Source organism: Cricetulus griseus, chromosome 6, assembly GCF_003668045.3.
Source record: "Cricetulus griseus strain 17A/GY chromosome 6, alternate assembly CriGri-PICRH-1.0, whole genome shotgun sequence".
Classification (NCBI taxonomy): Eukaryota; Metazoa; Chordata; class Mammalia; order Rodentia; family Cricetidae; genus Cricetulus; species Cricetulus griseus.
Window position 1 is genome coordinate 18,566,880 of NC_048599.1, and position 27,774 is coordinate 18,594,653.

Below are 27,774 nucleotides of genomic sequence, written 5' to 3' on the forward strand. Positions count from 1 at the left end.
CACATGGTCCTTTTCAGTTAGAGGAAGATCTCTCCCTGCTACCTAGGTCAGTGCCTCTGGCCAAGAGCAGCCTTGGAGTCTATTGAGGCAGACCCTGAGAAAGGGGCTGTAGCTAGGTGAATAGGGGTCCAAATCTTGCTTTTTAACATCCTTCCAACACCCCAGCCTTGCCAGGAGGTTCACAAACTGGGGAGAAGTTGAGGCAGGAAGCTGTCAAGGAACAGCTGGAAAACACAAGTGCTTACAGACTGACCATGTCTGCTGACCCCTGGCCTCAGTTTCCCCCTGGGCCTGCTGTGCTGTTTGTTTCCCACACAGCCCTGCATTCTGGCTTGTGGACATTCAATGTTGGTCCCCAACTCTGACGTGGCTGGGAAGCAGGTTGAAGATTAAATTTTGAATTGGTCCACTAGCAGCGGGAGCTACTGGTGTCATTTTGTGTCCCACTGTGCCTTGGATGACACTAGACTGACCAGCTGAAGCCAGGGAAGGATGGTTAGCAAACACCATCTGCTGTAGCCAGGACTGGGCCAAGCCCTCAGGAAGGGGCCACGAGCAGCAGGGGCAGTGGTTTGGCCGGGACGGGGTTGGCAGGAACCACTATCCATGAGCCCTTCTGTGACCCCCGAGTCCCTCATTCCTCTTTTCAGAGGGACCCTGGACCACCCAGGTTTGGGGCTGAGAGTTCACAGTATTTAGAGAAGAGTGATGCATGGATCAGGAGCTATGGGCAGACAGGGACACGGTAACATCTGGCTGTGGAAGGTAGTCTGGGCTCCCAGGAAGGGATGGGACAGCAGTGTTCCCAGATGACCCTCAGACAGACCCTGAGAAAGGGGTGGTTGTTGGATGAAAAGGGGCCTGCTGCTGACACCCTTCCCTGTCCATCTAGGTCTCAAGTTTTCATGAGGCCACCTCCTCTCTCCTATCACAGTTGAGACAAGGCCACAGAGTGGCAGACAGGTATACCTAGGGCAGTGGTTCTCAGCCTTCCTAATGCTGTGACTCTTTAATACAGTTCCTTGTGTCATGGTGACCATCCAACCATAATATTGAAGTCGTTCCTTCATAACTGTAATTTTGCTACCATTATGAATCATAATGTAAATATATGATATACAGGATATCTGATATGTGACCCCTGTGAAAGGGTCATGACCCACAGGTTGAGAACTACTCACCTAGGGGGCTAGAGAATCCTGCAAGGCTCTAGTGACACATTTAATTGTTGGAGGTCAGGGCTGTACTTAGGCCTGGAGCAGCTGCCCATAGGGAGGCAGGTCCTAGGTATTCCCCATGCTCCCCACAGACAGCTGGGCCTCGCTTGATGGTACCATCTGTGTCAGAGACGATTGCTATTCCATTTCCTCAAGTAAATGGCCTTGTAGTGGCAGGTGCCCTGGTACTGAGTAATCACACTGAAGATACAGCATTTGTGTTTCAAGGAGAAGGGAGGATCTCTGGCTACCAACCAACTTGCTGCCTCTTTGTTGGATTGGCCCCATGGGACTCATCTTCTAATACTTAGTGTCCTTAGCACCCTGTCAGCCCTGGGTCAGACCTGGGCAGGCTCATACTAGAGCATCAAAGTCCACATGTGGCAGGGGCTCCCGCCAATAGCAGAAGTTGCTGTATTCAGGGTTGGCCAGGTCTGTGCTGGGGCCTCGCACCACAGGTGGGAAGAGAAGCTCAACCATCTCCCCGAGCCGCTGGTACCTGTGGGCAGAATGGGCTGTACTCAGCTGTGGCAAGGCAGTGGCCTTCAAAGTTGGTGAGGCCCAGGATTTGTCCAGGGGAGAAGGTGAAATTGGGGTCCTAGGAGAGGCTGGGCATGGGGGACATATGGCCTTACGTGGATTTGTGGTTCTTTATGAGCTCCTGAACAAGGTCTCCCCGGGGGTTGACTGTGAAGATTCGAGATTCAGGGAGGCCCACTTGTCGGTAGGCAAAAACATCCTACAGTAGACGGAAAGGGTTAGCACAGAGTCTGAGACTGCTTGGAGCAGGGAGGAGGGGGACACTCACATTTGGCCTGTTCCCAAAGGCAGCATAGAAAGGTTGGCCTTGAGGCAGAAACAGCTGCTGGATGTCACTCAGGCAGGCAACTTTGAATACTTCTGGCTTTTTCTCAATCACCTCTCTGGAATGGCCATGGCCATGGACCGGGAAGAGGGAAAAGGAAAGTCAGACACCAAAGGGTCAGAAGATGTCTGACCCAGTTGGACACCCATGTGCAAATGTGTGCTAGGTTGGGGGTGCTCCTGCCTTTCCCTGCAAGGAGGCACAGGCCAGTGTGAGGGTGATTACCTGTGGAGGGCAGAGAAGAGGCTGCTGGGAGACAACAAGATGGGGCCCTTAGGAAGACCACAGCCACGCTCGCTCACCCACTGCAAGTAACCCTTGGTGAGGTCAGCCATGCCGATGGCCCGTGCTGAGCAGTACAGGAACTTGTACCCATTTCTGTGGGGCGGGGTGGGGAAGACAGAGCCAATCAGAGACAACCTCCATATTCCCATTGCCCAATTGCTGTAAGCCCAGCTCAATGCTGGGGCTCTGGCCTTCAAATCCAGAGGGCTTTGCAGGAAGGGGACTTGGGAAGGCCTTGAGAGGTGACCTCAGCAGCTGTCCCAGCTAGGACATGAACACTTTTTTATGGGCTTCCTGCTACCTTAAGGTAAGCAGGTAGATGGCTCACAAGATAACTAAGGGCCAGAAAGGTTTTATGGTCTTCCCAGGATACTTCTGTTATGGGCTCTGGTGGTTTCCAAGACTGGTTTCCCAGGGAAGAAGTTATGGTAGCCTAAAATATCCTATGACTCCTTCCCTCCAGATAGGAGCCCTGGCCCAGCCAGAGCTCAGCACTCACAGATGGATTTTGTGGTAGAGACTAGTAATGCCCTGATGTGTCCAGTCTTTCCCCAGCTGGGGCAGAATGTGGCCCAGAGCATCCGACCTATAGCCAGGGAAGAAAGGTCATTTAGGCTCTTCAAATAGCTCCCATGCAACATGGGTGCGGGTGTTTCAGCCCACCTGAAAGAAGGCATTTCACAATGCTCCCACACACCCAAAACAAAGGGAGGTATGTCCCCAGGCACTCCCCCAGGATCCTCACAGCTAGCTGGGTCTCACTTGGTGATGGTGCCATCTATGTCAGAGATGACCACCTTGTCATCCCAGTTCCACAGGTAGATGGTGGCTTTGCAACGGCAGGTGCCTTGGTACTGGGTAGTCACACTGAAGACCACATCGTTAGCTCCTTCATGCAGGTTCAGACATCGCTGGGGACAACAAAGGGGTAAGGTATGGTCCCCTACTACCCTCGACTTTGACTATGGCTTTTGATCCCCATGAGCCTTTTTCCCTGCTTCCTCTCAGTTCAGAGACCCTTTCTGGGGAGTCTCATGATAGTCACACATGGATACATGTACATGGGCAGAAGGCACCTGTGCTGCCCAGGGACCTACACAGTGCCAGGCACAGGAACCCTGACTTCCCTTAGACTCTCCATGTCACAAATCAGACAGGGCATGTCTGTGACTCTCCACCTGGGTTTCTAGGTCAGCCCCAAGGCAAGGGCTGGTCTTGACAGGAGATCCTCTATTCCAAAGGATGGGACCCTATGGGATCATGATAGGAAGCCTCTTTCTGGGGCCAGGATACCGGAGTCAATACTCCCCTAAAGGGAGACCTCGCCCTGAATGTGATCCATAGACAATGATGGTGGCTGCTCTCTATCATACCTAGGTGACCTCCATGTCCTTGCTGATCCAAAAGTAGACAAGTACTCTAGGGTACCAGGCAAATGGCTGCTACCCTATACCAAGCCAGTAAAGCACTAAATGTCTTCTTGACAGTGGGGCCACCAACTACAAATTTCAGGGGGATCATACAGTGACAGATGGAAGGGGTCGTCAAGATCTTAAGAGCTGTTGTAAGTATGGATGACTTCAATGAGGTGTCCAAGGGACACTGCAGGTAGTTATTTTAGGACATGAGAGGACTTTCCCCATCAGAGCTTCTGAGAGGAATGAGCTGGCCCATGAAGAAGTGTTTCCCCATCACTATCCAAGCAGAGACCATCAGGGAAGCTGCCTATGGGGTAGATTCTGGGCTGTGCTGAACTGCATCTCATCTCGATCTTGTGAGACTTGGGTAGAATTAACACAGCCCAGTCCCTCCACACAGGAACATATGGACACACACACTCACAATCTGATCAGAAGACAGACGAAGGGACTTCTTGTAGGTAGGAATGTAGCCTGGAGTTGAGGCTGGCAGTGGGGGGACTTCAAGGATCACAGGGCTATCTGGGGCATCGTCATCACTGCTTAGGACTTCTGTCTTCTCTCTGTGGGCATTACTGGAGTTTGGACCACCTCCCCAGCCAAAGGCCCCTCCTTTGCTTACTCTCAACCCAGGAACATGGCAACCTAGGGCTTGTCCTTCTAGAGACTGCCTTCCCTTCAAGTGCCACCTATATGGGATGTCTACCCAGGGAGGTGAGAGCCAAGCTAGAATGGAGGCCCCAACATAGCTTCAGTATTCCTCCCTGGGATGTCTATCCTGGAGATATTTTCCTGAACACATGTATCCTGGAACAGATCCTCAGTCCTGCTTGCTTTGGCTTCAACTGGCCCACCCTTGGTCACTGTCTACCCAAACTTGGATGGTTGGGTCACTACCAAGGTTAAGGAGAGAAAAGGGGGAGCAGAGAGAGAGAGAGAGAGAGAGAGAGAGAGAGAGAGAGAGAGAGAGAGAGAGAGAGAGAGAGAGAGAGAGAAAGAGAGAGAGAGAGAGAGAGAAACAGATTAAGTAACAAGTCCCTGTGCACTGGGAAGAGAGACCCTTGACTCTTCCCTCCGTACAGCAGCCCCTTACCCAGGCTAGGAGTCTTCATACCTGTTCAGCTTTGCCTTTTCCTACCAGAAGGACATTTGGCATGTCTAGGTCTCAGTTTTCCCATCTGGGAGGTGGGAACATTTCTCAGATAAACGAAATGCTTGGGAATTGACAACCACCATGTCTGGGGAAGAAGTTCTGGAACCCCCCCTCACCCCAACCAGGGTAGTTCTCACCAGGCTCCAGCCCTGAGCCCTGCCAACAGGTCCAACTTACCCCTGCTGCTCCCTAGCTGTGATTTTCTCCCTCTGGGCACGGTGCTGTGGGAAGAACTTCCATAAGCAAATTCTGCTTCCTGCCCTGTGCTGGACCTGTCCCATGATCACTGGTCGCCCACCTACCTCCTCAGCTGAGAAGTCCCTGCGTCTCCAGGAAAACCACCATCGCCCACCCTTCCGGGGCATCTTCTCCTTCTCAAGCTTGTCCACAGTGCTCTGTGGGTAGATGATGGCTACAAGTTCTTTCTGCATCCCATAAATCTATCTTATATTGGCATTGGGAACCCCATGAGCCCAGAATCTTGGCCCAACCTAGAGCATGGTACTATCAACCTCTGGAGGCTGAAGAAAATGTTCTCCTCTCCTCCTCCTCCTAAGAGCCCAATAATGATTCATGGAACTCTGCAGAGGAATTGTGTTACCAGAACTCCTGGCTCTAACCTAGCTTCCAGATCTCACCAGCCCATGCCCTACTGGAGCGCTGAAGGTAACAGGGAGAGGGAGTGTCTTAACATTCCATGCATGTTGCCTCCCAGTGGTCCTGGGAACAGACTGTAGTCAGGATACTCTTCAATCCCAAACACAGACAACTTTCTGAAGTCGGTGATCCTAACCCATGATCCCATCCCTCTCCCTGTACTCTGATCAGTATCTGACTGGGGCAGCATTACCTTGAGGAAAAAAAGCTGACTAGATGCATGCTACAGCCAAGTCCAGGGCAAGGCCTGCCTAAATGACATACCAACACCCTACAGATTCAAGTCAGAAGGACATAAGCTTGGGGTCAACCAGCCTGGGTGCCAACAGGCTTGGGTGGGGGGTCTCTCAAAGTCCTCAAGTGGTGGGTCTGTCTGGATAAAATGAGGCAAGTCAAACAAGGGAGTGACTCCCTTCCCAGAGGCTCTAGATGCTAGCTCTGTTGCCATATGATAGAGCCAGATGTCACTAAAAGGATGCTGTCAACATTTAACCTTTGAGGAAGCCTAACTAAGAGAAGAATCATGGATAAGGCCAGAGTGGGGCCCTGGGTACCTCCTAGAGGGCAGAAAGGGCAGGTAGAGTCACAGGCTGCCACTGTTCATGAAGGATCTGACCTCACAGAGAGGGCAGGTGGCCCCAGACGGCATGGTGGAGTTCTGAGGAGGAAGATAAACGCTTTCCCCATCTGAGTATGTACACATGCTGTTCTCTGCCTGACCTGCTCAGGACTGTCACCTATTTGTCTGGCTAGTGGGCACTTATTCAGCCAATACCCCATAGTAGGCTGTCACGGCATCAAGGCTGCTCATCCCCAGCACTCAGCTGAACTTGATGCTCGTCCAGATGAGTCTTGGATCAATTGTGTCTTCCTAGGAGATGGGTTTGTTTGGCACATAACTCCTCAGGCTGGATATGGCACATACTAGGTACTCAATAGATAAGCTGACCATGGGAGCAATTGCCCCTCAGTCCAGCACAGAGGAGGGGCCTGTTTCCCAGGTCCCATCTTTCCAATCCCAAACTCTCCCAATGAAGGTTTATTTCAGTTTGGTCATACATTGGACCTTTATCCCGCTCTGATTTCACTTGAGTTCCTCTGATGAAAAATCTACACCCAATAGGACCCAGCCATGGCTAACAACTCTGGGAATGAATGATGGGCTTTGTCCACACAGTATAGGCAAGACTTTGAGGACCTGTGTTTCCTGCCTCAAGAGTGAATCCAGTAGCTTGTAGTCATAGGCTTCAAGGCCCATCTCTGTTCACCATCTACTTTCTTGTCAAGGCTATCACTTCAAGGCAATGGCCCTAGTGATATTCTAAGCATTACCTCTGGTAAGTTCTTCTGGAAGGCTTGCAGAGAAAGGATCATGGGAGCAGCTACAGCCCAATTATAATGCCTGGAGAGAGAGAATAAATTGGTAGAGCTACAGCAGCTGTGAGGGTAGAGAGTGGGGATCTCGGACCATCAGCCACCCCCAACCTGCTACTCACTTCTTATTGATTTTCACCACGAGGTTTGGGTCATCCAGGAGCCCGGGATTTTTAATGAGGTCCTCGTAGGAGACCATGTGCTGGTTGAACTTCTCTGGGCACAGAGGCAGAGAGTGAGGGCTGACACTGTCATGACCTGCTTCCTCCAGACTCTGCTCTATCCCTCCTGTTGGCCAGGTCTTTGACCTAGTGACATTTTCCCGTTCCTGTGGTTTTTACACCTGTTCCCACTCCAGGATAGGTCAAGGCTTACTATCAAGCATTTGTGTCACAAAGATGTTGGTTGAGAGTGGGCACCACAGGGCAGGTAATAGCAGGAAGCTCAGCACAGCCTCACGTCTGTGCTTCCCCACCCTCAAAAGTCTTCCCTGACTTCTCCTGGCTCCCAGAAGTCTTCCCTACCCTTCTGTGACCTCTGGAGGGCTTCCTTGCTCTTCCTTGGCCCCAAGGGTTGTCCCCCATGGCTCCGGGGTGTTATGTCTGTTCTCCTCTTACTTCCTTTCATCCCTAGGAGCCTTTGTCCCTTTTCTGATCCCTGAATGTCTTCCCCATCCTCCCTTGGTCCCTAACTCTGAACTAATCCTTGGGGTGGCTGGCACCATGGTTGAACATACCCATTGAGATGTCTCTAGTGTCAGCCAGTCCACCACAGAGGGACAGCGCTACTTTGTCCACTGAGTCCAGAATGGGTTCTGCTGTGTGCTCAGGGTTGGAGTTCTCCAGGAGCTTCTGGTGGCTGGGCTCACTCCACCTCCTGACCCCGATCCCACAGTCACTAAAGACAAAGAGACCAGAGATGATATGAATAAAGAAGATGGATGTGGCTCCCCTTTCCTCCCAGGATCTTGATAGGAGGCCGTTGACTCCACAGGCCCCCGTCCCAAACTCCCTGTCCCCCTAGAGCCCAGTTACCTCTGGGGGAAATAAAGGGCCGCGTTCTCAGAGTCCAGGGAGGAGAGGTCATCCAGGTAGATATCACTAGGGCCCAGGTGGTGGTTTCTCTTCAGGGGACCTGAGGGTGAAGGAGGGGACAGCCATCCACTAAACATGGGTTCAGTGGCATGAACAACACTGAATGTCCTAAGGTGGTGCTGCCCAATCAACTCTTCCATGACAGAAAAGGCCATATCTGTATTGTCCAATATTGTGGCCACTAACCACATGTGGCTACTAAGCACACACTTCAGAAAGACTGGTGTCACAGAGGAGTAGAATTTTAAAGTTTGTTTAATTTCAATTATTTCATTTTTCTTACCTATTAGTGTCTTTAAAAAGCATTTTTATTTATTTTGTGTGTGAGAGTATGGATACATGTGTGTCATGGTACACATGTATGGTCACAGGACCACAGTACATGTATGCATGTCAGAGGACAACTTGCAGGAGTCAGTTCTCTCCTTCCGCCATGTGGGTTCCAAGGATTAAAGTTAGGTTGTCAGACTTGGCAGCAAGCGCTTTACCCACCAAGCCATCTCACTAACCCCATGCATTGTTTCTTTGAGATAGGGTCTCATGTACTCCAGGCTGGCTCTGAACTCACTATGTAGCCAAGGACAACCTTGAATTTCTGGTCCCCTCCCCACCTATATCTCCCAAATTCTGGGATTAAAAGCTTGTAGCACTATACACAATTTGTGTGGGGCTGGGGCTCAAACCCTGGCTTCCTACATGTTAGTCGAGCACTCTGTCGACTGTACACCATCCCCAGCCCTTAACTATTTAATTTTATTTCGACTTCTATAAATCAATGGGTACCAACTTGGACGGTGCAGTCCAGGCTTTACCATTCTTTGGTAAAGACAGGCTTGGGGGCTGAGAATGGTCCAGCCTTGCTTGGCCTGTCTGCCTTCCTACCCCGGCACCTAGCCCTCCTCAGCTGTCTTAGGTCCTAGGCCCGAAACATCTCTCTCACCTTGGGAACCTAACTCATGTAGCTTCCTCTGCCTAGAATTTTCTTTTCATTCCTTCCATGGCTGAGGCTTCATTTTCCAAATCTCAGTTACAACGCTCACTATTCAGGGAGAACTTCCATGACCATGTGACTTTACAGTTCCCATCCCTGAGCTAATGACTCTGTTCTGTGTGGTCTATGCCATTCCCTCCCTTGTTTACACATATTCCATTTGCCTCCTCCATTGGACTGAGCCCCCATGAACACTGGCTAGGCACCAGGCCTACCATATAGTAGCTGCTCAAACTGTTCTTAAAGTCCTACAGTCCACTCAGGACATAACCTGAGGCCAGGGATGTGATAAGGGGGACCCCGCCACCACTCACCTTTTCCCTTGGAGACATCTGGATGTCCAGAAGGAATATGGCTCTCCAGAGTGGTCCAGCTCCAGGATTTAGTGGCAGGAGGGTGGCCTGCACCCCTAGAATTTTGAGTCTTGGTTTCCTTACTCTCTGGGGCAGCAAGGGGAGAATCCACTAGAGTTCCCTCACAGTACGTTTCCACATCAGGATGCAGTGTGTCAGGGCTGGCCCTGGGCGGAAGCACTGGGGGTCTCAAAGTGTCCACACCAGCCACAGAGGAGGAAGACGAAGTGTTAGGTTCTGGTTCTTCAGGAAGAGCAGAGATTGCCTCAGCCATACTGTCAAGGACCATAGACAGCTCAAGCCGCTCAGCTTTCGCCACCTTCAATCAGACAAATATAGGGAGACACAGCCTGGTGCATGGAAGCTCATAAGGCTCACATGCCAGCAACTCTAATCCTGATGCAGAGGGCCAGGGAGTTCCTGGAAGGCAAGGACTGGGGGCAGCATGGAGGAACTCACCTTAGGCAGTCTCCCCCAGGCCCACTGCATGTGAGACTCAGCTCTCAGGGGACTGGACTCTAAGGACCGCAGCTCCAGCTCAGAGTCACTCTTAGGGGACATTAGGTCACCTGCTGAAAGGCTGCAAAGAACAAGCATTCAGAGACAACCACTAGTCAACCACTCCCCATCCTAGCCCAACATAGAAAAAAAAACTTTCAGCCGGTCATGCTTGTATTGAATCCAAAATATTACACGAAGTATGTGTGTGTATATGTATATTACATATATAAAGAACTCCTATAAATAAATAAGAAAGCAATCCAATCTTATTTTTTAAAGCTAGATGTGGTAACACGTGCCTGTAATCTTAGCACCATGTTCTGCTACATAAGGAGTTCAAGGCCAACCTTGGCTATGTGAGACCCTGTCTCAAAAAGTCAAAACAAATAGGATGGCAAGATGTGACTTCTATAAGATCTATTTATGTGTATGTTTACACATGAGTGCAGCGCCTGTGGAGGCCAGAGAGGCCATTGGATCTCCCGGAGCTGGAGTGACAGGCAGTTGTGAGCTGCTAGGAACTGAACTTGTATACCTGGAAGCAAGTGCTCTGAAGTGCAGAGCCATCTCTCCAGCCCCAAAGATGTGACTTCTTAATGAGTATGGAGTTTCTTTCCAGCATGAAGGAAAGTTCTAGAACTAGAGAGTAGTTCCAGTTATGTAACACTGTGAATGGACTTCATGCCACTGAATCGTATACTCTGTACTGGTTAAAATGGTAAAGTTCATGTGAAGACTATTTTGCCACAATTTAAAAATTGACTTTGACCCCAAGCACTGCCAAACATAAGCCAAATGTGAATGTTTTACAAAAGAGAAATACAAACAGACAACAAACTGAGTGAATTCTGAGGCATTAGTCAACACAAAGATGTAAGCAGAAACCAGGCTCATGCCAGCCTGCCACCCACTGAACACTTACCTGGCCTGTGGGGTACACTCGCCATCAGAGTAAGGATAGATGTCCTTCGGCTGCAGTGAGGACTCCTCTTCCTCCTGAGCACTACTTAGGGAGCACAAAGAAATGCTCAGCAACAGGCAAGGGCATGGCAACCTATCAGGACTTCAGACAGTAAAGCCCAGAGATGCCAAGGCCCTTGTCCAGACTTGCACAGCATCATCAGTGGAAATGCTTTGACCCAGATTAGTGCTCCCCACAGCCTCCACCTGGTTCCTACCCACCTTGGGGACTCTGGTGTTGGCTTTTCCTGCAAGGGCAGCTCACTCTCAGTACTGGCCTCCAACTCCTCAGAACTGGAGTCCATGGCATCCTCCCTGCGCCTGGCTTTCCTCCTGCGCCTCCTCTTTCTCCGCCCAGTGATGACAAGGCCCTCAGGCTCACTGGCTGTGCCCAGCTGGGAGTCTGAGGGAAAGCCTGACAGGCCTCCCCATGGGATGGGCGAGGTGCACAGGCGAGGAGGCATGTCTTCCTGTGGGGAGAACCAGAGCTGAAGGTGCTAGAGCCATCAGGTTATCCAGAACCCACAGTGAGCTCACTTAGGGACAGGGGGCCTGAGTAGAGGTGGTGGCAGCCCACACTGGCCACAAAACCCCTTTGAGAGGTGAGGCAGCAGTCCAGGCAGCTCTATCAGGACAGGCCTTAGTCTCTCACTGCCTCTTAGAAACACCCATTTCTCTTCTAATATTTAGCTAGGTGCTGCTTCCTCCAGGAAGCTTGCCCAGACTGCAATTCCTTGCATGACTAAGAGGCTACATCGTTGGATATTCATGGGCCTGTATTCCAGACTTGTCTGGAACTCTTTTATTTTTCTTTTCCCTCCCTCCCTCCCTCCCTCCCTCCCTCCTCCCTCCCTCCCTCCTCCCGCCTTCTCTCCTCCCTCCTCCCTTCCTTCCTACCCACCTTGGGGACTCTGGTGTTGGCTTTTCCTGCAAGGGCAGCTCACTCTCAGTACTGGTGTACTGGAGTACTGCACTCATGTGTAAACATACACATAAATAGATCTTATAGAAGTCACATCTTGCCATCCTATTTGTTTTGACTTTTTGAGACAGGGTCTCACATAGCCAAGGTTGGCCTTGAACTCCTTATGTATTCACCCACTGGCTCTTGCATCTATTATTGAGAGATGCCACATTGTGTGTGTGTGTGTGTGTGTGTGTGTGTGTGTGTGTGTGTGTGTGTGTGTGTGTGTAATAGATTTTGTCTCTTTCTGACATGCTGCTTCAGCTTCTTGAAGCTTCCAAGCTACAGGATTCATTTATAGTGTTCTGTCTGCATGTGTCCCTGCAGGCCAGAAGAGGGCACCAGACCTCATTATAAATGGTTGTGAGCCACCATGTGGTTGCTGGGAATTGAACTCAGGACCTCTGGAAGAGCACCCAGTGCTCTTAACCTCTGAGCATCTCTCCAGCCCTTGTCTGGAACTCTTTTTGAAGGTAAAGGAGTCACTTGTTTGAGTCTGCTGCATAGTGTCTGGCATACAGCAGGGGCTCAGGTAAAGTCTATCAAATTCAAGCAGTTAAAACTTTTCGTTGGCTTGGGCTAGGCCCTGCCTCCATTCTGCAAACACTCTGCTTTTTAGCCCCCTCCCCCCACCCCCGACTCCTAGTTCTGTGTTCTGGCTGTATGGTACCAACACAGACTAGAACAGTCAGGCTTTATTCTTTGCAGTCCCCTCGCCCTCATCTTTTCTGAGACTCCCAGGCCAACTCTCCACTCCCCAGGGACCCAGAGGGCTCCTGCTTCAGAAACCTTCCCCAGGAAGTAGAATCAACCAGAGCAGGTCTCCTTTTTCTGGGCTGTGACAGAATATCATGAAACTTGAAGCCAGCCTTAAGTGACCCCCTGCATCAGTTCTCTGCTGAAGAGATGTCCCTGAAGTCAGGGACAGTGACAGATGCCAGGTTCCCTCACCAGGGAAGGGGTGAGGTCTGGCACAAGCCAGGGTGATGATCTCTACCTCATCGCTGTCCAGCTCCTGGACAAAGAAGGCCTCGCCACTGTCCCCCAGTTTCATGTGCAAGTCCACGGGCTCTCCATTGATTTCAATGTCCACCTGCAATGGAAACAATGGGTAGGGACTACATGGCCATAGCATCAGTCCTCACGTCCTGATCCAGCAGCTGGAGACACACTTGTGCCTGACTCCAGCTCTGAGCTGGCTGGAACTCTCTCCAGACTTACATGGCCCTGGCTGCTTGCTTGTCACTCGGTCACCAGGAGAACATTGCTGTGACCTCATTCTCTACTTCCTCCCAGCTCCCAGGTGTTGACTACATGAATAATGGTTAGAATTACCACTTATGGTGGAGTGTTTTATGTAGAGAATCCTGTTTAAGTTTACAAGAACCCTTTGTAGTAGCTCCTATCATTATGTCCATTTTATAGATAAGGAAACTGAGGCGTGTGTGTGTGTGTGTGTGTGTGTGTGTGTGTGTATGTATGTATGTATGGGGGGGTAGGTTATTTGTACAGACCTGCCCTCCCAGAAAGAGTCTATGAAACTCAAAAGATCTTCAACTACACCCTAATCTCCTTGCTTTGTTTTGAGTGTGTTCGTGTGTGGTGTCATATGTGCTGCACATATTTGTGTGGGTGCCCACATATGTGGGTGCCTGAGGCCTGTCTCTGGTGTCTACACTCAGTCACACTCTTCCTTATTTTTTGAGACAGGGTCTCCCACTGAGGTGAGGCTGACAGGCTCCGGAGTCCCCAGAGATCTACCTGCCTCTGCCTCTCCGGTGCTAGCATTACAGGTATCTTCTGCACCTTGCCTTTTATCTGGGAATTTTGCTGGGAACCCCAGCTCAGGGCATGGCAAGCTGTTTACTGATTTGGCCATCTGCCCAGCCCTACAGCCTAACCTCTTACCTCCAAGGTACACTGTCTTTCACAAAAATTATACTTTCCTACCACACTGCTGCTCACACATAGACCCAGGTGCTAAATAAATTCTGTCATGAACCTGAGGAAGCCCACAGAGCTGGCCTCAAGGCCACATTATCTGTTCCTGTTTACTGTCCCAAACTATTCCATAGCTAGGACCAGGCATATAAAAACTTGTTCATTCCTAAAGGTGATATGACTGGGTTTGAAGATGTGAGGTGATTAGCAAGGCCACAGGGGAGGTCTTAGTAAGTTGAGCCAGGCCGGGTAGCCACCTGGTTCTACTCCGGTAGGCTTCCTATCTGGACAAATGATAATCTTCTGGATCAAGGCCTTAAACGAACCCCAAAACATAAGTGAGGGCCAGTGAGGTGGCACAGCAGAAATTGGCATTTGCCACCAAGCCCGACGACCTGAGTTCAATCCCTGGAACCCACATTGTGGAAGGAAAGAACTGACTCCCACATTGAATACATACATACATACACACACACACACACACACACACACACATACACACACACACACACACACACACACACACACAACCATATATATACACATACACAAAATAAATTTTAAAAGAAAATTCAGTGAAAATACAAAAGAAGGTATATGGGATAGGCACACCCCACCTTCACCCCTTACGGAAGCCAAGTCTTTTCTGGGACAGCAGTGATTATGCAGCCTTCAAAAGCCCACCCTGAGCCAGGTGTTGGTGGCGCATGCCTTTAATCCCAGCACGTGGGAGGCAGAGGCAGGTGGATCTCTGTAAGTTTGAGGCCAGCCTGGTCTCCAGAGCGAATGCCAGGATAGGCTCCAAAGCTACACAGAGAAACCCTGTCTCGAAAAACCAAAAAAAAAAAAAAAAAAAAAAAGCCCACCCTGATGAAGCCAGACCACAGGCCTAAGCACTCACCACCTTCTCCCGTGACCGCAGGACACCCAGCTTGCCAAATCGCACGTGGAAGGGTGAGCACCGGAAGGAGCCATCTGTCTGCTTCACCACCAGCACATCGATGCCGCCACTCAACGTGGCAGGGTTTAGGCCCCTGTATAGTTCCTTAACTGTTCCAAACACCGTCTCTGCCAACTGCCCCACATAGTTCATGGCTGCTGCTGGCCAAGAGCTGGGATGCCCAAGCTTAAGTTGTGCCTAGCCCTTGAAAAGAGGATGTGTCTGTACAGCGCAGCCGTGGAGATGGGGCGATCTCCAGGATACCGAGGTCTACTAGCCGTGGCTGGCCCACCCACCTACTGTGGGGCCCTTGGGCAGCCTGCTGTCTTCTCCTACTGCCAGTGTCCACATCTGTAAAAATAAGGACTCGGGGTGAGACGACAGCTGGGTGCCCGTGCCTCTAAATGCTATGACTCATGGTAATGCCTGAGCACTCCATGGGCATGGCTCATCTAATCTTCACAATAGTCCTGCAAGGCTGGCAGAGCAGGGTTATTGTTCCTGTTTACAGATGAACCAGTAGAAGCTTGGAGAGGTGGGGTGACTTGCCCAGGGTCTCACACCTATAAGGACAGAACCTGAGGATCAAGTCCAGGTCTGTGTGACTAATGTCCAGAACCTTTGGCAGAAACAAATAGAAAGAGTCACCATGGAAACAGGACATTGTGGGCAGTGGGGAGAGCCTCCAGATACAGCAGGCCTTGTTAGGTAATAGATGGCATCCTAAAGGAAGTCTTCCATTTGAGAAATGGGTCTAGATAGCTTGCTGCTTCCTGGTCCTAGAAATTGCATACACGCTCCAGGCACATAAACCTCTACTGAGCCCTATTACTAGTCCAGATACCAAATAAGGTCTCTATAGCTTAAGGAACCACTCCAACCCTGCACCCGCCCTTTTCTCCTGGTAAGATGTCCATCTGAGGCCCACAGCCCCATTTCATGATCTCCAGGCCATTGTCCTCAGCCCCTAGTTTCAGACTAGATACTCAGATGCACAGTCAGGCCAATGTTGTTCTTCATCCTAGCCAGACTGGTCCCTCCAGCTTTCCTGCATCAGGCAGGGTGGGGAGAGGCGAAGGCAGGAGGCTTCAGTGGCAGCAAAGAAAAGCCAGGGCTATAATGAGAGTCATAACCAAGCTGATGTAGTATCCCCTCGCCCTACGCCGCCCTTTCCAGATTCAGCCCATTATACCTGCTATGCTGCCAGGTAAGTAACCTACTGCTCCTCTGGCTGCCAGGACTGAGAACTGGACCTGAGACACTGCCACGTGTCACCCTCCTCTTTCAGATCTTGCACAACAATTCCTGGAGGACAAGGGTTCAGGATCACCCTTCAAAGAAGCTAAGCCACTTATCAAGCTTTATGGACCTAACAGAGCATAGATGAGGGCAGGGGAGCAGGAGAGAGGCTGACTCAGGTCTCTGGATGCCTTCATTAGTCCATAGTCCCTAAACCACACCACAGCTGTCTGCAGAGAGAGCAGCCACCTCTGCATAGCTTTGTGATGCACTGGGCTTGGAATGTTTTCCATGAATTGGCAGTGTAAGTGTCACCTGAGAGCTTTGTTAGAAATGTGGAAATTTAGGTCTAACAGCCTTTGTGGGTCCACATGTACATCAGAACAACCTCCCCAGTGGTGATTGTATCCTAGAGTGTTGAGAAGAGTCGTCTCAGTGTTCCCAGGCCATAGCTGGATTTTTGGCAAAGTCTGAATTGAAAGATTTTAGTTTGCTGAGAGAAAAAGTTTTGAAAGATTTTAGTTCACAGAGAGAAAAAGTTTCCCACAGGCCTCGGCCCATTACAAGGCAGTTGGCCCCAACCCTGGGCACATCCTATGGTTTAGACGGGGGCAATCGCCAAGACAACCCTCTTTGGGTCACACCTGGCTGCCCAACAGACAATCAAGGACTTTCCAGGGTACGGTCTGTGGTTTTTTTCCTTTGTAAAAAAGCAGGTCACACCTGGGTGACCACTCTAACATGAGATCATACTTTGTAATCAATCACTTTGTGCCCCTTGCCTGTATGCTCATCTGTGTTTTTTTCTTATATAAGGAGCTTACACCCCATGCTGATGTGTGTAGCTTCCCCGATATTGCTGACACTTGAATGCGCATTCGTTCAATGAACCCTCTTGCGTTTGCAGCTCTTGGTCTGGTGTCTGAGTCTCAGGGGCTCCTTGGGATCCTGAGGCCCTTGGGGTCTGGGGGTCTTTCAGAATGATGGACCCCAGTGGGTAACATTTGTGAAGGAATGTGGCTACCCCAGACAGAGCACAGGCTTTCCTCTCTCTCTGTCAACAGGTGGTGCATTTCAGAGGATGGAAATGGAGACTCAGACAGATGAAGTGACCTGCCCAGAGTCACAACTAGTCACTGGCAGAGTGGAGATTAGCAGTTTGGTACCCTTACCCACAATGCCCTGTGGCCATCCATGATCTGGGCGTCTGATAATAAAGCTTTGGCCTAGACAGCCGAGGCTAAGTCAAAAATAGGGTGAAATTAAACTCTGTGGCTCCCTAATCTCACTCAAATCCAACAACAGCTTTGTTGGCAAGATACCCATTGATTAGGTCCTGGTTGGAAAGGTTCTTTCTGCTCAGTGACTACAGATCTAAGGAGACAGACTGGCAGGTCAGGTATCTGTTGTTGAGCAGGGCTCTAGACGAGTGAGTCCAGGGAAAGCAGAGAAGACCCAGGAGTTTCCAGGAATAAAGGGGTGAGCATGGGAAGCCCTGGGTAGGATAGCAGGCTTGGTCTACTGTGTGTGTGTTTGTGTGTGTGTGTGTGTGTGTGTGTGTGTGTGTGTGTGTGTGTACGCTCTTGCTGAGCAGGGTACACTGTAAGACTGTATCTCTGGACTCTGACCATTAGATACCAGTAGGCCCCCAGCTCCCATCCAAGATTGTGACAGTCAGATTGTCTCCTGATATTAAATGCCTCCCAGGGGCACTAGGGATATAGCTCAGTGGTAGAACACTTGCCCGCTATGTGCAAGGCCCTAGGCTCAATCCCCAGCACTGCAAACAAAGCCAGATGTCTCCTTGCATGAAAAGAGCTGGATGGCAGAGATGAGTACATGGGAGGAGGTGTCACTAGAGTTACTCAGATCTGTACACGAGGTATTCTCAGGCAAGCAGCTTGCTGGCCCCAGTTTCCCCTGTACAATATAGGCCTTAATTTAGAGCCATCTTACTCAAATGTCAAAGGAGTCTAGAATCCCATTTGCTTGGGCTTTTGAGTAACTCTAACTAAAATCCTAGTGGTCTTCCCCCACATCCACCCCTAGAGGAATCTTCTTTTCTGCCTTTTTCAAGCTGGGAGCTCTGCTTGATGCCATATACAGTTGTCTCTTCCCTGACTTTCCTGCTGTCTACGTTAAGACTTTGTTACCAGACGCCCAGCTCACTGATGGCAGCAGAGCACTGTGGGTGAGAACACCATAGTGCCTGATTTCTAATCTGCACACCTACTAGCTCTGACTTTGGGCAAATCACTTGATTTATCTTAGTGTCAATTTCAGCTTCTTTGAGTGGGGATAATATCAGGTAGGTATGAATACCCAATAATTGCATACAGTGCTGCACAATATGTTTTGTGCCCATTGTGTGTCATCTGACAGAGACACCAGCATCTTTTAAAGCACAGCAGTCCCACTCACCCAGGCTGTGAGTAGGGCAGCCCCTACTTGCCTTAACAGTTTAGACACAGTGAGCCGGCATTCAACATCTGCAACAGTAGGGACCTTACTATTTACAAGATAGACAGGTGAACTCCACGCCTTGCTCAAGCCAGGCTAGAAATACCCACAAAGCTCCAGAAAGTCTACCTCTACCATAGGGAAGCCAGGACCAGCTGCCCTGCACCTGAGATCTCTGCCCTCTTGGGTACCCAGATTTTGAGGCAGGGGAGTCATGGAGTGGGAATGATTTTGCATCTGTCACCAAAGAGAGTAGGAGGATAAGCCTTTTGTTTTGTTTTGTTTTGTTTTTGTTTTTCAAGACAAGGTTTCTATGTGCAGCCCTGGCTGGCGGGAACTAGCTCCGTATATACCAGGCTGGCCTGGAACAAAGAGATTCACCTGCCTCTGCTTCCAAGTGCTAGGATTAAGGGTGTGTACCACCCGCCTGGCAGATAAGCACTTTGTTTATAAGCACTTTGTTTGTTTATAGCAGTGCTGGGGATGAAACCTAGGGTCCCTCCTTTCCCAGGGAAGTTCTCTACCACTAAACTGCAGTTCCCCAGCATAGAGTAGCAACTTCTGTTGCCCCAGAGAGGGAAAGTGCCTCCCAACTCCCCACATTGACTCACAGGACAGGACAGGCAAGGGCCGGACATTCCTTTGCAACTAAGGACACTCAGTACCAAGGATACACAGTCAGTCTAGGGTAGCCTCCATAAAGCGTTCCAGCATTTCCTCTCCAGCTCCCTGATCTTGACTACCCAGGGTGCTCGCAGCCGCTGGGAGGAAGTGAGGCCATCGTCCCTCCGCCCACGCTTTCCCCGGGCTCCAGGTGAACGGACTCTGGCCCTAGAACGTAAATGAAGCGAGATAGAAGAACAGGTGGGAGGGAAACTTTTTTTCCTGGTCCAGCTAGGTTCCTACCTAGGAATTCCTCTCCTCCCCTAGAGCTCCGGGAACCAGAGTCGTCGCCTCTACCTGGACGCAGAGGTTCCACAGGTAAGTATCTAGGTCCTGGCACTTCCGCCTTCTCTGGGACCCGGTGAGATCCGGGCTCCACTCCTTCCACCAACCAGGTGCGGCCTTCGCTGTCCCCTACCGGTCCTGGCTCCACCCCTCACTTCGCAAAGACCCCGCCCCTGTCCCGTGTTCACACCAAGGGCACCCTTTCTCCCTTGGAGACTGGGGAGCTCCCAGGCTCCAGGACTCTGCTCCGTGACCAGCCTGGCCACCAGCTGCAACGACAGTTACACCGGAGACGCAAGGACTTTGGAACCGCGTCTATCTATGTCCTGTTCCTTTCCACCGGAATATGTGACCTTGGGCGAATCTTCCACCGAATTGAAGGCGGTTCCTGCATTATCAAAAAGAGAAAAGCTACTTGTAGGATTTGCCAGGTGTACATGAAGTGTCTTTGTGAGGTGCTTGGTGCTCGGATTTCCCATCCTGGAGCAGCGTTCCTTAGCCCTCCACACCGTATTCTAGCCGAGATCCAACTGCCCATGTACTCCCAGTTGTAATTTCTTTATTTACTCGATTAATGTCAGCCTTGTTTTGGTTTTTGCAATGCTGATATCAAACCCAGGGCTACACGCAAAGGGATCTACCACCGCTACATCACACAGCTTTAAATGTCCTCTTTAACTGAACTTGAACTCCTTTTGGACAGATCACCTTCTCGAGCTCAGGGGCCATTGCAATAAATACCTGTTCCGTCATCCCATCAGACAAGTCAGTGGGAGGGCAATGCACTCAATACCACCATGGTCCGGCAGAGGGCAGATGGTGACCAGCCTTCTCACCCAGTCACGCTTTCTCGCCACACAACAGTCTCAAGAGCAGGACAGATGCGAAGATTTGTAGGCTATAAATGCATGGAGTCCCCGGCAGGCCAGAAAAGACTATTCCTTTTGAAACAATGTTCGTTGCCTTTCCTGACTCAAAGACCTCTGTGACTGCCTATAAGTATGTATGACCCCTGCAAAGAAGATGTGTGGAAAAGATGAAAAGCTGAAGGCCTTGGTTCTGAAAAACACATTCAGCCTTTGCTTACAAGATGGCTCAGTCAGCCCAGCCTGGTGGCACAAGCCTTTAACCCAGCATTGGGGGTGGGGAGCAGAGACAGTTGGACCCTTGAGTTCAAGGCCAGCCTGGTCTATAGAGCGAGTTCCAGGACAGCCAGGCTGCACAGAGAGTACCCTGTCTCCAGAAACCAAAACAAAATAGACTTAAAAAAAAAAAAAAAAAAAGGCTCAGCCAGTAAAGGCACTTGCTTTTGAGTTGGATAACTGCAATCCACATTTACAAGGTGTCCCAGACAAGTTGTGAAGCCAGCACGCACTCCATGCGCACACTTTGAGTCAGTGGTTTTCAACCTTCCCAATGTCGAGACCCTTTAATACAGTTCATTATGTTGTGGTGATCGCCAAACATGAAATTATTGTCCTGCTACTGCATAATTATTTTTCTACTGTTATGAATTGTAATGTAAATATCTGATATTCAGGATATCTCATATGTAATCCCTGTGAAAGGGTCGTTTGGCTCCCAAAGGGTTTCGACTCATAATTTCAAGAAACGCTGCTTTAAATAAGTGTTTGTGTTATTTATTTATTTCAAGGTAAAGGCATAAAAGGCAGGCTACTGGGAAAAGCCAGCTGTACAAAGGACTGGGAGGTGAGAAGCTGTTGCCATGATGTGATCCAAGGTGACAGAACTTGTTTAGAAATGACTGGCTTTTGTTGTCCATCCTGCAGTGTCTAGTTGCTATCTTAGAGGAGCCCTGCTGAAAGCAGGTCAATCTCAGGGTGGCCCCGGGAGGTTGTGACATGCCACAAGATTGTCTCGGCCGTTATGTAGAACGATTGCATTTGATGGTAAAACCTTGGATAACAGAAACTTCTCAAAGAAGGCTGAGACAGAATGTAGGAGGTTCACAGACTGGGACTTCTGATGCTGGAGTCAATCTTTTTTGTGTTTAAGATGGGGGTGTCCATGGAGCATATGGGAGGAGCAGGGAGTTGGGGAGCAAGAGGAGAGGAGGGAGGGGGAGCTGGGATTGGAATGTAAAAATCAAATTAATAAAAACAGGAATTAAAAAAATAATATATGAAAAAAAGATGGAATCTCACACCAGATGCAGTGGTGCATGCCTTGAAACCCAGTATTCAGGAGGCAGAGGTAGGCTGATCTTTCCAAGTTCTGAGTTTGAGGCCAGCCTGGTCTATAAAGTGAATTCTAGGACAGCCAGGACTATGTAGAGAGACCTTGTCTCAATAAGTAAGTAAGTAAATAAGTAAATAAATAAATATGAGGCCCCACTATGAGTTCCAGGACAGCCAGGACTATGTAGAGAGACCTTGTCTCAATAAATAAGTATAGGGCCCCACTATGTAGCGATATAGGCCAGGTAGGCATCATTTCTCAGAGCTCTGCCTTCCTCTGCCTCCCTTCACAGAGTACTGGGATTAAAGGTGTGCCCCACCATGCCCAGCCTAAATCTAACTTTTTGATCCTTAATTTCATTGGCAAATGGTGATCCTCAGTCTTGGCCACATATTTAAATCCGATGCCCTTGACAAAGGCTGACCCCATGGCACTGAGATTTCCACCCCATGTAGTTTTACTAAGCTAAATAAATGCTGAACACAGTGCAAGACACAATTAAGCACCCAATAATGTTTATCACTGTTTAGGTGGTTTTGTGTGTGTGTGTGTGTGTGTGTGTGTGTGTGTGTGTGTGTGTGTGTGTGTGTGTGTTGGGGGGTCTCTGGGTACATATGGAGGCCAGAGCAGATATCCACCTTAATGCCTTGAGATAGGGTCTGCGTCTGAATTACAAGCTTGCTTTATGGGCTCAGCTGGCCAGTGATGTCTCTGGATCTCCTCCTGTGTCACACAGTGCTGGGCTTATAGGTATGCACAGCCATGACTGGAATTTTTTAAGCCACCAAGCCTGGCTTTTCTTTATTTTATTTTTTAAAATTTTGTATGTTTGGGTGTTTTGCCTGCATATATATCCATGAATCACCTGGGTGCAGTGCCCACAGAGGTCAGAAGAGGGCAGTGGATCTCCTGGGACTGGAGTTAGAGCAGCTGTGAGAGACCATGTGGGTGCTGGGAATCCCACACATGGGCTCTGCAGCCAGTGATCATAACCTATGAGCCATGGCTCCAACCCCCATGACTGTTTTTTTTATGTGAGTCCTGGGGACTTGAACTCTTCTTCATGCTTGCAGAACAAGAGCTCTTACCTCTGAGCCATCCCCAGACCATTCTTTTTGTTTTATGTAGATTTGTTTGTTTGTTTGGGGTGGGACAGGATTTTGCTATGTTCCCCGGGATGACTTCAAACTCCTGGCCTCAGCCCCTTTAGCGGCTCTGACTGTAGGTGCACAGCACCGTGACCAGCTTTAATCTCACAGTTTTGAAGATGAAGCACATGCCGTTTTCATTGCTTTTTGTTAGAACGGGAAAAGTTCTTATAAAGATTGTTGCAGAAATTGGATTTCCATCAAGCTTGTTTTCGGAACTCTGAATCATCTGGAATTTGGAAGTTATGGAGGGGTGTGGGGGGGGGGCAAGAGGCAGTCTCTGGCGATCTTATTTGTCCCAGCCAAGCTGACCAAGGCAGGGACTATCCTGCTCTAGCTTGTAGCTTATGTCACCACCTCTGAGGTATCCCTTTAGTCTGAGAGTACTGTGTGTACTGCATTTGACTATTTCTGGAGTTAAAGGTTAGGTCGTTCCCCGCCCTCTGCTGAGGCCTATACCACTGGCGGCTGTTGGTTTCTTAGCAATCCAAGAGTAGTGTCACCAGGACTGCCTTCTTTTTTAAATTTGGTAGCCTATATGCTTCTGAATCCTCAGGCAGGTCCATGACTATTTACTTTGCCCTACTACTTCCTTGCGGGTGAACCCAGCCTGAGGTGAATGGAAGCTCTGAGCCAGGCCTGCAGCTGTGATCACATGTCATAAGCGGCAAGGCTGGCTGCCAGGAGCAGAGCCTCCACCAGTCCTAGTGGGACCGGATGCAGGGGTAGCTGGAATTGGCTCGCCTCAGGGAACAGGCTCTGGGATAGGAGGCAGGCAACCAGTGTATGGCCACTGTTAGCAAATAAAACCAAATGCCACTAGTTAACATTTCAATTTCAGACACACATTTCTTAGTGTAAGTGTGTCCCATGTAACACTGATTAGTTATCTAAAATTCAAGATTAACCTCATGCTTTCCTTTTGTTGTTGCTGTTGTTAAATCTGGTGAAACCGTGTCTGCCCAAATAGTTAAGTTCCCAGCAATAGTCTCTCCTGTCCAGTGTTGCCATATTCAGTTTCCACAGCCCAGCTCCAGAACAACACATGGCTTCCAGCTGCTTCCATAGTGTGACCAGGACTCACTGGCTTCAGCTCTTCTGCAAACCCAGATGATCTCCTTAAACCCTTTTCCACCTCTGTCCATGTGTTCACTGAGAACCTACTGGGTGCAGGCACCATGCTGAATTCTTTATTCTCATTGTCTCATTGGCTTCTCGTAAGACCCAGCACACAGGAGCTCATCATAATTCCATTTACCAGTGAAAAGACAGGCGCTCTAAGATAATGCTTCATGTATGTCTCAGGGTTTCTGTTGTTGTGAAGAGCCACCATGACCACAGCAACTCTTACAAGGGAATACATTTAACAGGGGTGGCTCACTTGCAGTTTCAGAGGTTCAGTCCATTATCATCATGGTAGGACATGGTGGCACACAGGCAGACATGGTGCTGGAGAAGTAGCTGAGAGTCCTGCATCTTGCAGGCAACAGGAAGTGGTCTGAGACACTAGGCAGTATCTTGAGCATATTTGAGACCTCAAAGCCCACCTCCACAGTGACACACTTCCTCCAACAAGACCACACCTATTCCAACAAGGTCACATCTTCTAATAGTGCCACTCCCTATGAGAGACTACAGGTGCCATTTACATTCACACTACCACAGTGTATTTATTTGTTTCTATTGTGTACACCTGTGTGTATATTTGTGAGTGGGCGAGTGTACAAGTGTGTACACATGCTTGTAGAGGACAGAGGACAACCTTAGGTGTCATTCCTAGGGTGCTGTCCACCTTTTTTGAAACAGGATCCCTCACTGGCTCCAGGAATCCAACTGTCTGCCTCCCCAGAGCTGAGATTACAAACACACTGCCTTCATACCTGGCTTCTTTGTCCTCCTCTTTCTCTCTCTCACTGTGTATCCCCAGTTAGCATGGAATTCAATATGGAGACCAGGCTGATCCACCTGCCTCTGCTTCTTGAGTGCTAGAGTTAGAGTTAAATGCATATGCCACCATGTCCATCAACACTAGCTTTTTTTTTTTTTTTTTTTAACTTAGGTCCTTAGGCTTTCAAGGCAAGCACTTTGCTAGTTGCAACACCTCCGGGGCCTCAGATAGTGTTACTGAGAGTGAGTTCCACGGGCCAGCAGCAGCAAGCACTTGGGAATGTGTTAGGAATTCACATTCTCTGCCTACCCACCTGCCAGACCTAGTGAGTCAGAAACTTGGGAGGAGGGGTTGGCGGTTGTTAATGTCTTATATAAGCCTCTTCCCTTCTCTCCCGAAGCCTTGATTTGATGCTTGATCTAATATGAGATTTGTAAGAAATGAACTCTCCATGCAGGCAGAGATTAAAGCACAACGGAGGCTTTCAGGTAGGTTGTTTATGACATGTTGACATCAGGGCATGCCATATGGACTTCACAGTCATGGACACTAGGTCTAAGAAGATGCCAGTCAAGCAACTGCCATGTAAGATGAGTACAACTCCAGGAGCCCACAGCCAGGTAAAAAGGGTCACAGAGAGCTTTCTCCAGTACAAATGTAGGCCTGAAAGCCAACTTCAAATTAGAAGATGAGTGGGCATTGTGGGACCTACCTTATAGGAAGGCTGAATGGTGCTACCCAGAATAGTTCAGTGTTGGTGAAGCAAAGTGAGGAAGGCGGTTGTGATGTTCCCTGCCCTAAGAGCAAAGGAAAAAAACATTATGGATATCGTGGAAGCCCTCCAGCTTCTAGGTAAAGGGAGCACTTCTGAAAATGGAGGGAGGAAGAGGGTGAGGAGAGACCCAAGGTGTGTTGGGCCTTTCCATCCCTTAGATTAAGAGAGCCTCTACCCTCTAAGGCATCTACAGAGATTCAACTCCCAATTACATTCACCAGCAGCTAAGAGGTTTCAAAGCCCAGCCCATGCTCTGGGTGCAAGGCCTGCTCTTCCAGGGCTAGCTGAGGGGAAAGGTCTAGGAAGCAGTTTCTCTGGCCCCACCCCTTCTGGGCTCTTGCCAAAGAAAAGCCTTTGGTGCCAGCTGAGGACTGACTGGCATGGCCATGCTGCCTGGCAGTGTCCAGGCTCCAACTGCCTTTCTCAGGAAAGACGTCAGATGGCTGAGCCTTTTCGGAATTTGACGGTAATTTCTGACTGAAAGTGGAAAACCAAAAGGCCACTGTGTAAAGTGAAGCTCTCTGTGTCTTAAAAGAAAATTCTCCAGCAGAGTGGGGATACAACTGTTGGGAGAGTGCTTGTTTAGTGTGTAAAAGACCCTGGGTTCAAACCCCAACAATCTACAAAACTGAGCAAGGTAGAGCAGGAGGATCAAAAATTCAAGGCCAACAACAACAACCACAACAACAAACCAAGGTCCTCCCCAGCTACTAAGTATGTGAGTCAAGCTTGGGAGACTTTTTTTTTTTTTTTTTTTTTTTGAGACAGGGTCAGGAGCTTTGTAGATCAAGCTGACCTTGAACTCACAGAGACCCACCTGCCTGTGCTCCCACAGTGCTAGGATTAAAGATGTGTGCCACCATGCCTGGCCTGAGACTATGTATTAAAAAAAAAAAGATTCTTCACAGACTAGAGAGATGGCTCAGCCATTAAGAATGTTTACTGCTCTTCCAGAGGACCTGGGTTCAGTTCCCAGCACCCAGCACCCATATGGCAGAAGTAACTCCAGATTCAGAAGATCACACGCCCTCATCTGGCCTCTGTGGGCACTGCATATATGTGGAGCACATATAGTCACACAAGCTCACACAAATACACATAAATAATAAATAAATGAAATTTTAAAAAATCCTTCAAGACTCACCAACCTCCCAACACAAAAAGTCTCCACACACCAAACTCTACAAGGCAGAAGAGCTGAACATCCGTGACTTCACAGGCTGTTTCTGCCACATGACTCCCAGCTCATGGCACTGGTGCTTCCTCCATCAAGAGAGTGAACTTTCTGTTGGTACTCACGGGGCTTTCTCACCAATATCACAACTACTCGAAGGTCACCTCAGTAGAGCCTCCTCTGCCTCTCCCAAATTATATCCCTTCTCTGTTCTTTCCCAGCATCCAGAATCTCTTCCATGGGTCTGGGGAGATGGCTTAGTAGGTCATGTGCTTGTTTTGCCCCGACCCTCGTGTGAAAGCTGGATGTAGAAGCAGTATGTGTCTATAGCTCTGGTTACAGAGCAGCTGTGTGTTGGGGGAAGGGATACAGGGACAGCAGTAGTGGGTATAGACACGGGAGAATCCCAGGGGCTCTCTGGCCAATCAATATAGCTTAAATAGCTCTAGGTTCAGTAGAGACACTGTCTCCAAAAAGTAAAATGAAGAGCAATGGAGGAAGACGATGGCTTCTACATATGCAAACAAGTGAGCACACCAACACGGAACTCATCCCGGTGAGTATGCATGCCTGCACACACGCGGATCACTCCTCCACATGCTATTGTAACTTCTTGATGATAGCTGGTGTTTGTCTCCCTCCACAGGAACATGGCCCCTGGGAGGACAAGATGTTTGGTCTGTCTTCACTAATCTATCTTAAGATCAGGGTCTGGCACACACTAGGCCTCCAGTAAAAATCAGTGAACCTGGAATCACACCTTCAATTGTCCTGCCTCCATCCCAGACTCAGTTCCCCTTGTATTTGCCACTGGCTTCTTTACCCAGGACACTGGAACCTACCCCAGGGAGCAAGACTTGTCAGGTATCTGCCTGCCTCAGGGCCTTGAGAGGATGCCGGTTGTTTGACCTTGTGTCCCTGCCAAGTTGCCAGCGTGTGTGAAATGATAAATTCCAGCCTATTGTTATTATTGATTTTGAGGGCTATGCTAAGAGGGTAAAAGAACAGCAGACAGGTGGGGAGAGTTGGGAGTCAGAGTGGGGAGAAAAATGCACTCACAGCCTTCCTGAGATCCCGCTCTGTGGCTTCCTAGCAGAGCTCAGAGCAGCAGCCAGCAGCAAACCAGGGCTATGTGCCACGTATCATGAGCATGAGCCACGTGGCAGAAACAGGCCTGTTGAATCATAGAACGCTCGCTCGGCTTCTACTGGCTTGTAGAGTTTGGTGTGT

General features: G+C 49.4%; 1 protein-coding gene across 10 annotated transcripts; it reads right to left on the bottom strand.

Annotated features, from left to right (window-relative positions):
- Nucleotides 1-990: 990 nt before the first annotated feature.
- On the bottom strand, nucleotides 991-27,774 carry Lpin3 (lipin 3). 10 transcript variants are annotated; one of them, XM_027423523.2, is made up of 23 exons: nucleotides 27,604-27,774; nucleotides 25,308-25,392; nucleotides 19,551-19,748; nucleotides 19,024-19,243; nucleotides 14,675-15,064; nucleotides 12,830-12,925; nucleotides 11,091-11,338; nucleotides 10,831-10,911; nucleotides 9,867-9,987; nucleotides 9,369-9,726; nucleotides 8,004-8,103; nucleotides 7,706-7,866; nucleotides 7,092-7,185; nucleotides 6,928-6,997; nucleotides 5,241-5,333; nucleotides 5,116-5,159; nucleotides 4,210-4,348; nucleotides 3,130-3,278; nucleotides 2,867-2,953; nucleotides 2,308-2,460; nucleotides 2,026-2,140; nucleotides 1,853-1,956; nucleotides 991-1,716 (listed from the first exon to the last, which is right to left on the bottom strand). In XM_027423523.2, exons 5-23 carry the CDS (start codon nucleotides 14,864-14,866, stop codon nucleotides 1,572-1,574), a joined length of 2,550 nt encoding a protein of 849 aa, XP_027279324.1. In that variant the 5' UTR covers nucleotides 14,867-15,064; nucleotides 19,024-19,243; nucleotides 19,551-19,748; nucleotides 25,308-25,392; nucleotides 27,604-27,774; the 3' UTR covers nucleotides 991-1,571. The 10 variants fall into 10 exon arrangements, with proteins under 10 accessions (XP_027279324.1, XP_027279321.1, XP_035302432.1 ...); XM_027423520.2 differs by having other exon boundaries at nucleotides 19,373-19,748; XM_035446541.1 differs by adding an exon at nucleotides 15,906-16,018 and having other exon boundaries at nucleotides 19,087-19,748.